The sequence below is a fragment of the Sphaerodactylus townsendi genome, linkage group LG02 (genome assembly GCF_021028975.2).
Source record: "Sphaerodactylus townsendi isolate TG3544 linkage group LG02, MPM_Stown_v2.3, whole genome shotgun sequence".
NCBI classification, from domain to species: domain Eukaryota; kingdom Metazoa; phylum Chordata; class Lepidosauria; order Squamata; family Sphaerodactylidae; genus Sphaerodactylus; species Sphaerodactylus townsendi.
The window spans coordinates 50,952,306-50,967,824 of record NC_059426.1 but is presented as its reverse complement, the minus strand read 5'-3'; the positions used below and the strand labels follow the sequence as shown (position 1 = coordinate 50,967,824).

At 41.1% G+C, this 15,519-nt stretch overlaps 1 protein-coding gene across 1 annotated transcript in view; it reads right to left on the bottom strand.

The window, feature by feature from the left end:
* DARS1 (aspartyl-tRNA synthetase 1) overlaps positions 1-15,519 on the bottom strand; it is a 73,446-nt gene that overhangs the window by 40,431 nt on the left and 17,496 nt on the right. The window contains exon 4 of the mRNA XM_048484497.1: positions 13,745-13,847. Coding sequence (XP_048340454.1) covers positions 13,745-13,847 — 103 coding nt within the window. The remainder of the gene's footprint in view (positions 1-13,744; positions 13,848-15,519) is intronic.

Genomic DNA, 15,519 nt, shown 5'->3' with positions numbered 1-15,519 from the left:
CAACCGGGCGCAGGGACAATGATCTTGCCTCCCAGGTGAGTGCATTAGGGGTTTGGGGACGCTGTGACAGCTTCCTTCCTCAAGACGTGAGCCAGATGAGATCATGCATCACCTGGATGATCTCCTCACCTCCCGCTCTCGAACTCCCCCAGTCCTCCCTCCTACACTGTATAGAGTAACAATAAAAGGGGCCAGGAACCGGCAGGCGTGGAGACTCAAGCTAGGGAACACGGACCTCCGGTCTCCCGCTGCTGGCGATCTCCACCAGATGTTATCTCCGCGCCTCGCTCAAATTCTGACGCTTGACCGCTGGGTAACACTACACCACGTAACAGAAAGTCACTTTAAACATAGTTGTAGCAATATCTGCCAAGCAGGCAGAGTATGCACACCTTTCTTTTCCTGATACTTCACAAGGGGCAGTGGGTTTTTTTGCTCTTCATCAAGCCAGGGAATGACAGCAAAGGGTAATGGGACAAGGCAGGGCAGTTTCCCCCTCCCCAATCTTGCAGTGCCCAAGAAAGCCTCTAGAGCAGTGGTGGCGAACCTTTGGCACTCCAGATGTTATGGACTACAATTCCCATCAGCCCCTGCCAGCATGGCCAATTGCAACCTCATTGGCCATGCTGGCAGGGGTTGATGGGAATTGTAGTCCATAACATCTGGAGTGCCAAAGGTTCGCCACCACAGCTCTAGAGCATCATAGCTGTGTTAAGCAGGAGAACCAGAGAACCACATATAAGAATGCAGGTCCTGCACTAATCCTTGGAATAGAGATGGCTCCTAATACTGGCATGGGTCTGAAGTACTCTTAGTGAACTTATACTAATTGAATGGAACACTGTGGTGGGTCAGGCAGGAGTCTGGCATCTGGAGAGTCAGTCTGCACTTGAGAGGGGGAGTGAGGAGTCTGAGTGGAAAGTTACTTTCTTTTCCCCTTAGCTGAAACAAGTAGGGATGCCCAGGCCAGATGGTGGCTTATCTCTTCCTTTGGCCTTGAAGAACTGTCTCACTTTTTGCAGTTCCTCCAGATTAGAGTACACCTGCTCTTAACCACTACGCCACTGCTGTTCCTCCTAGTAAAGGGACCCTCCATACTCAGAAGCAGTAGACCTCTGAAATCCAGCTTGAGAAGGCAATATCAGGGAAAGTCTTCACCTTTGTGCCCTGTTTATTGGCCCTCCAAGACAACAGGATGCTGGATTAAATGGACCACTGATCCAGGAGGGCTCTTCTTATGTTCTTTAGAAGAACGAACAAGTCAAGATGATTAGACTACAAGTCAGAGGAGAAAGTCTTATTGTACAGGATGTAGTTGTTTATAAATACGCTGAAGGTAACCACCTCAATGTGGTTTCTAATCCCAGGCTTCTGTAGCACGATAGTTTGTTTACTTTCAGAATTCAACGAACAGTATTTTAGGACTAAAGTGGTACTTCAGTTTGAATCAGAAACAAGTTTTCTTCCACCAGATGTTTTATATTCACCCAAAATCTGATAACACCAAGAATTTGTTTTAGTATTAATCACCCCCACACAATTTTTCTTGGAGAGGAATCATGAAGCTGGAGACTTCATTTGCTCCTTTTCATCATTTCAGGCAGAAGAGAATGCCCAAACCAAGAGACCCATCGTTGCTTGGAAGCAGGGTCTTCCACAACCATTACCAAGTATCTTCTTTGAAGACTGACATGTTACAGCTTCTTTAGGGAATTCATGGCTGGCAAAATTTGAACCATGCAACTTTCCAAGTCTTGTTCATTAATATGTTATATCTTAGCAATTGTCACAACTGCTAGGCTCAGTTCACAAAATTCAAGGGGAGTATTCTAAACTCTCTTGTTTTGATTACAAATAATAGTTCCTGCTTTCCTACCAGTTTTCCACTTTCCCTTGGAAGTGGCAAGGAAGAAGTGTCTCAATACAAGCCTTCAATACAGCTATAACAGCATCCTAAGAAGCTCAGAAAGTTTTGAACCCTAGAATATAGACATCTCCAGAGCTGGGAATGTTGAAGTCAGAAAGGAAGCAGATCTCCTACAGGAGAAGCCAGATAAATCCCCCTGCTTCCATTACCAGATAAACAAGAAGACAAGGGGGCAGGGCAAGGTTCATGGGCTCAAAGGATTGGGAAATGGGGAGAATTCAGGCCTTAATTGCGCTCGGAGAGTTCACACAACGTTGGTTTTATGAAACTGCTGCTGCTCATTCATATTCAAATGTCAGTCTTGTTCCTGAGTGAGTTTGTTTCGGAAAGAAGAGCCACAGTTGAATTTCCAAGCAGCTCTCAGTCATGGTTGGTGACAGGAGCCACAGTCCCAAGGGCCAACACAATGCTCGTCACATCATTTCCATGCGTGTTCCAATATTATGATCCAGAGGAGAGCTCTTTGACATGGATTAATGGATGTCACATGAATACTAAGCCAATTCCAAATCGAGTTGAAAAAACTTACCCAACACTCATCAGAAATGGAAATGCTGACAGCAATAAGGGAACTGTCTTTTGGGAAACGTCACATTAATAACAAACTTCACACTTACCTAGCCATTGCTTAGTCAGAACTCTGTTCTGGTCCTGATCTTCATGAGAACTCAATATTATTTTCTGCCTTTTACATGCAACAGCTATCTCAGATAAAGCTTACATTCTTTAAAGAAGAATTAGCTGTAACATTTGTTTGTGCTTTGGTGACAATTTAAGTATATCGATCACAACGTTAAAAGTCACCTAAGCACAAGTTTAAACATTAATACACACCTACAAATTCTTACCTTTAAGTGCACAGCAAGATTATTATCTCACCATAACAATCTACTCCCGCCCCCAAATTTCTGTATTTAAGGCTTAATACAGTTTGCAATTAGGGGTTTAAACAACCACTGAATATACAACAAACTCATCTGCTGAAGTTATGTGGTGCAGGTGTTTGATGTTTTTGAATCTTTTTAGTGGTTGAATCTTTTTGAATCGTTTTAGTGGTTGAAAATATCCAGACAAGGTAAGAAAACATCTTAGAATTCTTTCATGCAGTATACTTCTTCTACACAGAAAGGGATTTTATGTTGGAAGAAGTGTGATTCACACACTATGATGATCTTCAGTAAAGTTTCACATGACACTCTTGTAGGAAAAATAAAATCTGAGTTGGGGCTGCAGCTCAGAGTACATCCTTTACATGCAGACCCCGTTATCAAATCCTGGTGTCTGCTTCTAAAAGCATCTTACTGACTAGGTATCAGAAAGATCCTTTATTAACCTGAAATCTTCAGAGAGGAGAGCTGGCAGTCAAGGTCAGCAATGCTGAGTTGGAGGCTACAGTCATGTTTGGTACAAGGCAGTTAGATCAGTTCAGTCCCCTTACTTCATGACTGCCTTTGATATTCCACTCCACCTAAAAACAGAGCTTCCTGGTTTTATTTTTACCTAGCAGCTGCGTACTTTTAAAATGGAAAGTTGACCTGAAAAGATGAAGGGGACAGGAAGAGTAAGATACTATTGGACTTCAAAGCACAGCTTCAACCCAGGTTCAGGATGAAGAGACTCAGCAAACATGGTACTACAGGTTGTCTCTCCCCCCCTCCCCAATTCGTTTAAACAGGGCAACCCTACGCTTTGCTGTCACAACAGCGGAAATGCATATCATGTTTTGTAAAGCCAACAGTTCAGTTACTGATTGCAAAAAACTCAATTCACACTCTGCTATTCGAGTATTAGTCAAGACTTTCTGTTTTAACCACACAGCTACAGCCCCGGGTGCATTGGTGCAAAAACATCTGACCACCAATTTCATATCGCAAAATCAAACCCACAAGCACTGTGTAGTACTGAATCACTGCCATTCAAGTTTCTTGATTGAGACCTTGATTTCAAAAAGCTTGTGAGGCTTTTTCCATTAGCCATCATCCAAAAGATTTGCACATTTTAAAGTCAGGATCCACCTGATTCAACAGAAAATCATGTTCATTTACACTGGCTTCCTATTTGCTTCATGAAATCTGGCACTGACTGAGATGGTAGGGGCTGCACAAGTGGGCTGTGTGTTGTATGTGATTCAGATGTTTGATTTTTGGCTTGAAATGCAGAAATTGATTAAATTTTAGTTTCTCCTTAGCTTACAGTTTTCTTTAATCAGTTCATTCTGCATAGTATTCTGTCCTTAAGAGTGCTTTCTAAATATATTTGTTTCTGGGTATCTTCTGAATTTCTTCAGTGGCAAAGAGGCTAATATTTCAAACCTTGGGATTTAGTTCTGTCACAATGCTTAGCCATAATCAGTCACTTCCTAAACCAAGAACTGGGTTCCTCTGCCATATCTTTATTCCTCTTGCACTGAAATTCCATGCTCTCCCTACTTTTGCAAACCAAACCCCAGTTTGCTGTTTTGGTCAGTTAAACACATGAACTATGGTTTCGGCTTCTCCTTCAAAGCAAAATTAAAAGCCAATGTTTGATTGTAGTTAGAAACTCTGGTTTGCAGCACAAGCCCAAATTTTAGCTGGCTGATCTGACAAACTGGTGATAATCACTATTTATAATTGAAGGAAGTCTGGGGTGGGCCTGGCAGTGCATGAACACAAAGCTCAATAGCACCAAACCACCTACAATTCAAATTTGAGGACCCCATTAACATTTTAATAAATGCAATTAGCCTGAATTTGCCAGAACAATGATTTTTAACCCATTCTGTTTTTAACTCTCTATCCTGTCTCAACCCCCTAGCCTGAAACTCTGCCCTCTGTGAAATTCTTGGTTCTTTCTCTTTTTCTCCTTCTGTGTGCTGTCTTTCTAGTCTTTTTCTCTTTCTTGCACACATGCTTGCTATCACCTCTGTATTATAAAACAAATTCCACACCTGTCTTTACACCATCACGGATCTGCCCTCGCCATTAAACCTTTGTTTACTTTGAAGTCAACTGTTTCTCTCTTTTTGCTCTGCCCTTCCTTCCCTCATTTTTCTCTCTTTTTCTAGTTTTGGGCATCACCACATCCCAGCCCCTACAGTGCACTTCTGCTGTGCTTGAGAAGGCCTTTGATGTTCCCTGCAAAAGGACTGGAAACCGATGATACTTGGAACAGCACAATGGGGTTGGATATCGCCATGAAGAAGGTCATAATCAGCCTGTGAGCCTTGTGTTGTGAAGGCCTCCATTACGTCAGTTTCAACAGAATTTTATACTTTTAAGGGATTCAGATCAGTTAGTTGTCCACCAATGAACATTAACCAACCACATCATGAAAACATTCTTTTTATTTGTACTAAGTACACTGCAGCATCTTTCAGTCATACGAACCTAAGTGTTCACACAGCTGTTAGCATGGGCTGTCTTCATTCTCTCTAAGCTCAATGAAACTAACACTGCTCTAAATAAATATTGTTATGGAGGTTCCCTGTGTATTAATTATGATAAAAATGGGCACATGCCTATTACTGATATCTGGCTTATCTAATGACATCAGTTGAAACAATTCAAGTCATATTGCTCTTCAGCTATCCACTTCACCAACTGAAGTTTTTGGACAACTCATCCTGAAGCCACCCAGATGAATTTTCAGCATCAAGCATCTTAAATATAGATATGAGAATAAAAATCAGAATATCCAGCATTTTTTCAATTTGTAGGAATCCAAAATATGCCTTCAATTTTACAGTTTTTATGATATTAAAAAGATAAGCAAGGATTTTTTTAAAAAATTAGAAACTCTTGATTGGTACTGGAACCCTCTGGCCATGTTAACTAGTAGAGATCAATACTTAGTGCATCTAATGAAAGTTTCAGAAGAGTCTGTAAATTACTGGCTCAAATGGTAGTTAAAGCCACAGACTGATTAACCAACCACATGTTACCGGTAGGTTAAACATCACCTAACCAATGTTGAAGCAGCTTCACAGGCCAAACATCAAACCAACTATACCTTGTCTGACCAAAAGATGGAAGTGCAACTGTGACCAAATACCCCTCTTCTTCCCTGTAGAATGTTCCGCTTGTGGGTCAGCTCCCAAAGAACCACACCCACAGTGCAGCATTCCACAGGAAGAAGAAAGGTATTTGGCCACAACTGAGCTTCTATCTTTCAGTGGGACAAGGTACAGTAATTGATTGGGATCACCTATTTGGAATATTTTCTTGGCAGGCAGTCTGATGGCTGGAAAATTTAAACTGAGAAGTTCTTTTATATTACAAATGGCATCAGAAATGATTGAGTAAAGGTATCACAAGGTTTGCTATAATTTATTATTCTGTATGTGGGGTGACTGGTGATTGTGATTTGTCACTTTACCTTATGTCCTGATGCATAATAATTGAAGGTTTAAACTATAGATTTCTTGTTTATTTCCTATTCTGTCATTCCAAAGCCTGAATATTTACTGGGCAATCCAAAGACATCACATATTATACAGAAGCCAACACTGGTTTGATAGGCATCAAGTCTTGCTAATTTAAATCACAAATATATGAATCTAGTTACAAGTTTGACAACAGATCTGGGTAACTGTCAGATGGCACTGGAAGTATGCTTTATTATAAAGCTGTTATTTTTATGTTTAGGTATGGACCAGGGTCAAGTCAAACTGAATTACAACTAGTAAAATTTCTTTAGAAGAGTTTATCCATTACCAACTGACACAGAAAAGGAACAAAAGGCTAGTTAAAAGAATCCCAAGGTAATGAATTGCTGCTAAATATCAACACCTTCAGACTACCTGAGAGAGGTCCCTACTGCTTTCAGTATTGAGCTACACCTGAAAATCCTTATGTACTTTTCCCCAGAATTGGCTCAATATCTTATTGGTTGTAACTCAGCAGAAGGGCTAACAAAGAATGCAATCGATTGATGTCACCTCTTAGAAAGGTTACACTAAGCCTTGAACATTTTAACTGTCTCACATTCAGGGGAGGAAAAAATCAGCTGTGTGTAGAATGGCTGACGGACACCAACACAAACTTAGCTTGACTGACAAGAACTTGATGCTTTGGAGGAAACCTTCGGCTAAAATAGACAGACATACATTTATAAACGGGCTTAAAATATTTCAGTCTATTATTCTCAGCAAACTTTGAACGTATCATTGATTTACTCATCTAATTTCAAAAAGTTTTACCTTTGCCATACCGAGTTGTTACACAGACCATGACCAAAAAACAGAAACCCTGCATGTGAACCTAATCAGTAGCATTATCTCAGCACCAGAAGCCCAACTACTTTATATATCAAATAGACCACATGGATTCCTGTGATATGAAAGTAAGAAGTACAAATGGATCCAGAAAAACTGAACAAAACTAAGCCCTCTCTAGGCATGTAAATACCTGCAAAGTACATAACTTGAAACTGTGTAGTTCATAGTATTTTACACTTTCATAGCATCAATAATGCATTTTTTGGGTTTTTGTCACTGTCCCAGCTGACTCAAGACAACCCCATAGAGTTTTCAAGGCAAGAGATGTATGAAGGTGGTTTGTCATTGCCTGCCTCTACGTCACAACTCTGGTATTTCTTGGAGGTCTCCCATCCAAATGCTAGCCAAAATGAGGGCTGAGAGTGTGTGACTGCCAGCAAGCTTCCTTGGAGTGAGTGCAGATTTGAACCAGGGTTTCCCAGGTCCTAGTCCAGCACCTTGACCACTACGTTATGTGGCTCTCACTAGAATGCACTGTTGTGTAATTAGACAGTATTTTGATATGGAAACTTGCTATTGAGCATAAAGCACATATTAAAACATATGAGCAATACAAGAGATGTACTGCAAATATACTCAAGCAACAGCCTGGATCACCCAACAGATAGTTTCAACACATGTACACACAATGTAAAAACATTACTGCATGCATTCACTGGGTCTACACCTACCCTCTTGATTGATACATAGATACCACACCAGCAGATACCCTGCTGAACTTGTAAGAGGTTGTATCAGACTGGGCCTTGAGGTACTCCAGGCTGACTGTTCTGGGGGACTTCAAGGTTCATATGCAGACTTGGCCTCATCATCGTGGGCAACAGACCTGGTCTCAGTCATGGAAATCACTACGACTCTCCCTGATTAGTACAGGTTCTACACATCAAGCAGGCCACACACTGGATTTGATCTTTGGCATGGGATTGAATGTGAATCTGATAGGGTGCCATGGCCAGATCACTTTGCCCTGAAGGCCCAGTTGGAATTCAACACCCCCCTCCCTGCATTGGGAAGATTTCTGGATCCTGAAGACTTATTGGCACTTCATAACATCTAAGAAATCACCATTTGTGATAGGATTTAAATGTTTGGATGTTGTTTTTAACTTGTGAATTGTTTTGTTGATATATTTTTATTTGTTTGCTGCTATAAGCTAGCCATTGGGCCAGGAACAGCAGGTTACTAAGTTTAATAAAATCAAAATAAATCTTGAACTTCTCCATGCACAACCACAATATGGGCTACACTCTACCCTGATGTCACTTCAGCCTGTTAAAACTTTTTTGTGTGCAATGAAAATATATCTTGAAGTGTACAAAAAAAAATACCACACAATATTTTCATATGAAAGCTGAAGAATTTTCAGTGTAACATATTAACTACACTTCAGTCCTCACCCCACCAAAAGTTACAAAAGCTTTTTGTTATGTGCCAACACTAAAAAGAGGAACTATTATTTCTTCCACAAGAGTTGCTGACGTGACCTTAGGTGTTCTTAAGTTCTTTCCACAGACCACTGATATAGTTTTTTGTATAACCATATGTTCACAATTGTTCCTGGATGTATTCCATTAAAAAGTTTAGAGAACCAAAATATATGTTCCAAAGGCAAGAGCTCTGATTCATATATGCATATATCCAGTCACGGAAATCAATTAAAATGTGATAAAACCTACTCATCATCCAGAGCCAGCATGGTGCAGTGGTTAAGAGAGGGAGACTCTAATCTGGAGGACCAGGTTTGATTCCCCACTACTCCACATGAACGGCAGACTTTAATCTGGAGAACAAGTTCTGTTTCCCCACTCCTACAAATGCAGTCTGATGGGTGACCCTGGGCAAGTCACAGAACTCTCTCAGACCACCTACCTCACAAGGTATCTATTGTAGGGAGAGGAAGGGAAGGAGTTTGTAAGCTGCTTTGAGACTCGTTGAAGCTGAGAAAAGCAGGCTGTAAATGCAAACTTCTCTTCTCTAGAATTCTTGAACAATTTGATTCTTTTCTTTTAAACCAAGTTTTTTAATACACACACACACACACACATATACACACACATACTCAGAGGCTTGGGAATAAAAACCATTTAAGTCAGTTACTTTCAGGTCAATAAGTATACATTCATTTAATATGAATTCGCTAATTTGTCAAAGCACACATTTTTGGACATAGATTTAGAGCACATAAAGGAAGATTTCTTCCCTTTTAGAAAGTAGCACGTTTAGTTGTTTGGCCATCACCTACAGCAATGTATCAAACTATTAGAATAATACAAAATCCCCAGAGAATGATTTTGCTGAAGCTGAGCAGATTCAGGTCTGGTAACTGTCTGGGAAAGGATGGTCTGAGAACCACTATCTGCCAAGAAGGCAGAATATAAAAGTAAAAAACTACTAAACACAAAATGAATCTAAAATTTATACCACTTGCATAACATACCAGATAGTTATTTACTTCATTTATACTCTGCCTTTGTCGCTAATGGGACCCCCCCTCCCCCCCGACACACAAAAAAGGTTTACATCATTCTCCTCTCCATTTCATCTTCACAATATCCTTGTGGGGGCAGTTGAGAGAGTGTGAGCGGCCCAAGGTTACCCAGTCAGCTTCCAAGGCAAGAGTGTGTCCCAACTATTCAGAAAAAGACACAAGTCTATACAGTTGATGTTACTTTGAAAGGCCTACATATATAAGGCCTAAATATATAAGAGTAGACTCTAATCCATGTTAGCAACTGAGGGAGGGGAAAAGGAAGTAATGATTCTGAGCTAATATTGAAAGCAAGAACTGTCATCTTGGTATTTTCTGAAAATTACTTCAGGTTTTGTTTTCACTAGTGTGAAAGTCCCTTACAAAGTATGCATGGAGTTAAGTAGAACATATAATCTTCATTGGGGGGGGGGGGGGGGAGTAACCAAGAAACCGTTAGCCGGCGAAACAAATTGCCTATGGTGCTTGCGTAAGAAGAGACAGAAATGACAACTTAACAATTAGAAGCAAAATACACTGCTTTGTTAGAAAAGACCCCAGAAACTGGAACAGGAGATACAGTAGTAGATGCCTGAAATACAGAAGATGACAAAAGTTGAAAAGAGAAGCTGAAGCCATTAGAAAGGTCAGCCAAGGACTCACAACACAGTTGAAGCCAAAGAGCTAAGGACATCAAGTATAGAGAACAAACTGAAGAGAAAACACCACCTTTTCTCCAATTAAGTTGTCTGAGAGCTACAACAAAACTGGACCTTGAAGCTGCTAAAAGATCAAACCAAGTAATTTAAACTTTAAAACCTGTAAATGCCATTCTATAGAAAGTCCTAGCTCTGAACACTACTGCACTGGGAGCCGTTTCCCAGAATCCTGAATTTATGACAGCAGAAGAAAACATTTGGGCCATCAAGAATATTTCTAATTAGAGCAATGCATCCCTTCTGTCTTCATATCACCACGCTCACACCTGCAGCAAACATTTAGACCAGGACCTAGAATAAAGGTGCACTCGCCTGGCATTGAAGGCTGCTCTTGAAACAGAACAACAGTACCTGAAGCATGTAACACTGACTACATTCTTGCCATGGAGGTGTACCCACATTTAAAATCTAGCAATACTAAAAATTGGATAAATATTCATGTTAGTTTGTTTAAGAATGCCACCTTGCCATACAAGGTGGCACAAGGAATCAAGTTAACCAGGATTGAAATTCAATTCAGAATATTTAACAGTGCAACAAGTAGCCTAGTAACTCTCACTGATCTAACCTTCACAATAGGACAAAATGACAAATATTAATAGTTCCAATATGGATGAATCACCCTTGAAACGTTTAAAAACAGAAACAGTAAGGGAGTGGCAAAAAGAATGTGGGCAACCCTTGACAGATAATTTTGGTTTAACAGTGTTGGAAAGTGGAAGTCGCAGCTAATCTGTGAAGCCACAGGTTTTTCCAGGCAAGAGATGAGCAGAGATTGTTTGCCGTTACCTCCCTCTGTGTAGCAATTGCTGGTTTCCTTGTTGGTCTCGTATCCAAGTGTTAACTAGGGCTGACTCTGCTTATCTTCCGAGGTTTAACAAGATGGGGTTAGCCCAGGCCATCCAGGTCAGGGCATTTTCCAAATACTTTGCTAATAAAAATGGCTCACATCTGATCCAATTTAAGACTACACTCTGGATGACATATAAGTGTGATATGTTGCCATAGAACTAGCTGGTCGAAACTGCTTGGATGACTTTCAGTTATTGCAGGCTGATGGGGTCAGAATACTCAAAAGAAGCATGTACCACAATCTGCTAGCTTGGCCCTTGTCTTTGACACTGTGACAGACAGGAGACTGTCCTGCCCCTGAAAGAAAAATCAGCCACTCACGATGAGCCCATAGGAGTGCTGCTCCAGCATCCAATCACCTTTGAGAAGGGGAATGAGATGTTGGAGGGGTCACAGTACAAGAGGGAATAGTTTTCTGCCTCAGAGAAAGATCAGGGACAGCTCAGGAAAAAGAACAGAGTAAAGGGTAGCTCTTCACAGTAGGTGGCAGAATGGTTGCTCTATCTCTGGAAGAGAAGAAGAAGAAGAGTTTGGATTTATATCCCCCCTTTCTCTCCTGTAGGAGGCTCAGAGGGGCTTACAATCTCCTTGCCCTTTCCCCCTCACAACAAACACCCTGTGAGGTAGGTGGGGCTGAGAGAGCTCCAAAAAGCTGTGACTAGCCCAAGGTCACCCAGCTGGCGTGTGTGGGAGTGCACAGGCTAATCTGAATTCCCCAGATAAGCCTCCACCGCTCAGGTGGCAGAGCTGGGAATCAAACCCGGTTCCTCCAGATTAGATACATGAGCTCTTAACCTCCTACGCCAAGGGAGTGTTTGATTGTTAGGCTGATGAGCAAACCTTGTACAATTTAGTCTAACTCTGGGGAAAGGGCAGGATGGTGGGGGAGGGGATCCTGTGGGTGAGAGAGGATACAGCCTAGTGACTAGTCAATAAAAGTCTGTTTGCACCAGAGAGCATTGTAGAAAAATAACGAGTCTCTGAAGTCATAACCAGTTAAAATTTTTGTGCCTCTGTCAGGTTTCTATTTTGTCTACCGGGAGCCCTGTCCTGCTGGTTTGTTCCCTTAAAACCAACCTGTAAATAAATAGATATTCTTAATTGTTTATATATTAACCCAGCCCCAGTGATCTCAGTAATCTTCTTGTGCGCCTCAAAACTTATCTCAAAGCAGTGGACCCAAAGCTACGTACTCGCTGCTTGAAGAACACCTGAAAACTAATGGGAGGGTTTATAGTTCAAAATGAACCTAGGTCCCAAAAATTTCAGGAGGCTGTGTGTGCTCCCTCAGAAGGAAAAAACAGGCTTGTCACAGGCATCCATCTAAGAGTATTTGACCAGGCAGTTGTAGGAGACAGCAAATACTTAATAGTGACAGGGAGTAGTTCCAGCCATCTTGAAGGAGATAATGCTAAAGTCATTCCTGAGGAAATTCTCTTTGGATCCCGATGACTGAAGTAACAAACAACTGTCCTCTAAACTCTGATGTGGGGCAAGAGATTGGAGCAGATGGGAACTGTTCAATTTCAGGCTTTTGGGAAGGCACTAATTATCTGGATTTTTTCAACATGGCTTCTGGCTTGCGTTTAGCAATGTAATTGTCTTGATTACACTGACCTGCACCGGGAGAGAGACGGGGGGAATTTATTCTTCCGGGTCTTAGAGGTTTTCATGATATCCTTTTGGTTCACATGATAGACTGTTAGGAGACATTGCATTTCAGTAGTTCCCTGCCCCCTCCAATTTAACCTGAAATCACTGGGTAAAGACTGGTTAATGTGTTAGCAGAATATTTGAAAACCTACTCTTGTCTCTGACTTGGGAGAGGCAGTAAAAACTAATGCAACTCAATCAAAGTAAGACTGAAGTTTTGTTAGTAGATGGTTCCGTCGGTCCATGTGGCATTCACTCAACCTTGGATGAGATGCTCTCCTTTAAAAAGTGAAAATGGTTGGGAAGCTTTTAATTGGTACTGAATACAACAGTGAAATTACTGACTAACCAAGCAGCTTTGAGCCTGTTTTTGCAAAAGTTGGAGGAAACAAAAAACTCAACAAAACACTTTTTAGTGGCAGTAAGATTAGGGACAAATTACATTTTTAACATTCTTCAGTACAAGAAAAATGAGTTACAATGCTGATCTTCTACTTTTTATTGACATCAGAACACTACACAATGAAGACCCAGTGTATATGAAAAAATACCCCCTTCCCCAACACATGCAACAAAATCACATCTCCAGATTCAGCTTGCCAACCTATTAGCTAGCCAGTCTGAAAGTAAATGGAAGCTGTCTGCAGACAGAATGCTCCTCTGTGGCTAAGGATGAATTTTAAGCCTGTGTTCCATTTGATCTTTTGTAAGTGGCAGGCATTCAGCATGGTAGTGAAGTGACAATTTAAGTAACTACATTTTAAAAACAAACACAGCATTATGTTGATGTGTGAAAATGGTTTCAGCCCCTGGGAGCAAGGGTTCCCACCATTGTTTACTGTGACAACAGGATATCATTGCTTACTTACTTGGCAGCAAACTTTACCATCTGCTTACTTGCATGGTCCCCCACAGCCACCAGAGCCTGGACATTGAACTGCTGCTGACGTAGAACTAAGAAACACTGTTTTCCTGAAAAGAAAGAGGAAGGAACAATGCAGGTGCGGTTGGAGCAAATTGCTTGGGCTCTTTCTGAATGAATACAAAAATAAGGGGCTTTTTTTTTTTTTAGAGGACAAAGCCAGCGCTTAAAACAATCACACAATAAAGAATACCGACGGGCATTTAAAACTTCCTTTAAAAACTAATTTCAGATTTACTGGCTTACGCAGCAAACTGAGAAACAGAGTGGAAACCAAGAATCTTTGTATAAATCGTCCACAACAAGGTTACGCCAGCGTCAGCTGATTTTTTAAAAAAAGTTCTGAAGATAGTTCTGTGCCACAAGGAGGAACCTGAATTCTTTCTGCTTAATTGGAAGGCCCTCTCCACCATTTTGAGACATGATAAAAAGCAGGCTGTGGTATAGCATGGACTGCCGTACTGCCCTGAAGAAGAGAGAAATGTTAAGAGAAGGTGAAGAATACCACTGTGTGTACCTAAGCATCATTTCTTCAGGGCTTTTTAAAATATGTTGCAGGGTTTATAGATGTGTTATCTCTACAGAAATGGCCCTGATATGATGTCAACAACTTGTGAGTTGTGAGAAAGCACCTTATATTAATTATTCTACATCTTTCTTAACAAAAAGTTGTTTAAACTCCAGCCTTGTTTGAAATCTACTTTAACATGAGATATTTGTCAGGTTTTAACTCTACCCCTTCTTCAAGGAGGTGCAGGTGGAATTCTCAATTGACCTGCACAATTGTCTCGTGGGGGGGGCTGAGAAGCAGTGACTAGCCCAGGGCCATTCAGTAAGTTTTGTGCCTAACCAGAGATTTATACACTGTCCCAATCAGCAGTCTAACCCAATATTCCACAAGGTATGTACCATATTATCTTGTGATGCGTCTGAATCTGAACTTGAGAACCCCAGAAGTCCACACATGCTATGATTTAAGCTGAAGAAAATGGCACTGGACAGTTCTACCTTCAAACTGTTTGCAGTTGCCACACACTCATAATGCTGCTCTTTGGCAGTTACTTCTGCCTTCTCAAGTGAGTCTGTAAGTAATATTTGTAGGTTACATAAGAAGAGTGCATAACTTTCCTATACTCTATGGATCCTTATTTATTTTTAGACTGCCTCTTCAGAATCTTGCTTTAGGCAGCTCACAACCAAAATCCACAGTATAAACATAAGCGGTATTAAAACACTGATAAACCCTCATATTAAGAAACCGAGGAAAATAAGTGTTTTAGCCTGAAACCTAAAAGAAAGTAATGTAGGTGCCCAGGCAAAGCCTCAACTCCAATGGCAAGGTGCCACCACAGAAAATGCCTTGCCTTTAGTCACCACCTGCCTCACCTCCTTAGGAGGGTTCACAGAAAGCAGGACTTGAGATGCAGATCTTATCTTGCTGGCTGGACAGTATGAGAGGAGACAGTCCTCAAGGTATCCTGGCCCCAAGCCATTTAGGGTATTATGGTACAAATCAGCTGTGCCTGGAAATGGATGGGCGTGTAGATAATTTAATGTAATATCTGAATATTGCACATGATTCCCAAGCCATTCCAGGGGGTTCCCCATCCGCAGGAACAGCATTTTGAAGGTATTCGGGGATGTTATATGAGGGGGGATTGGTGAAAATGGCATCTCCTCCTAGTGCTTGTGGAAATTCTTCGTGCGATCCCAGTCCATGTA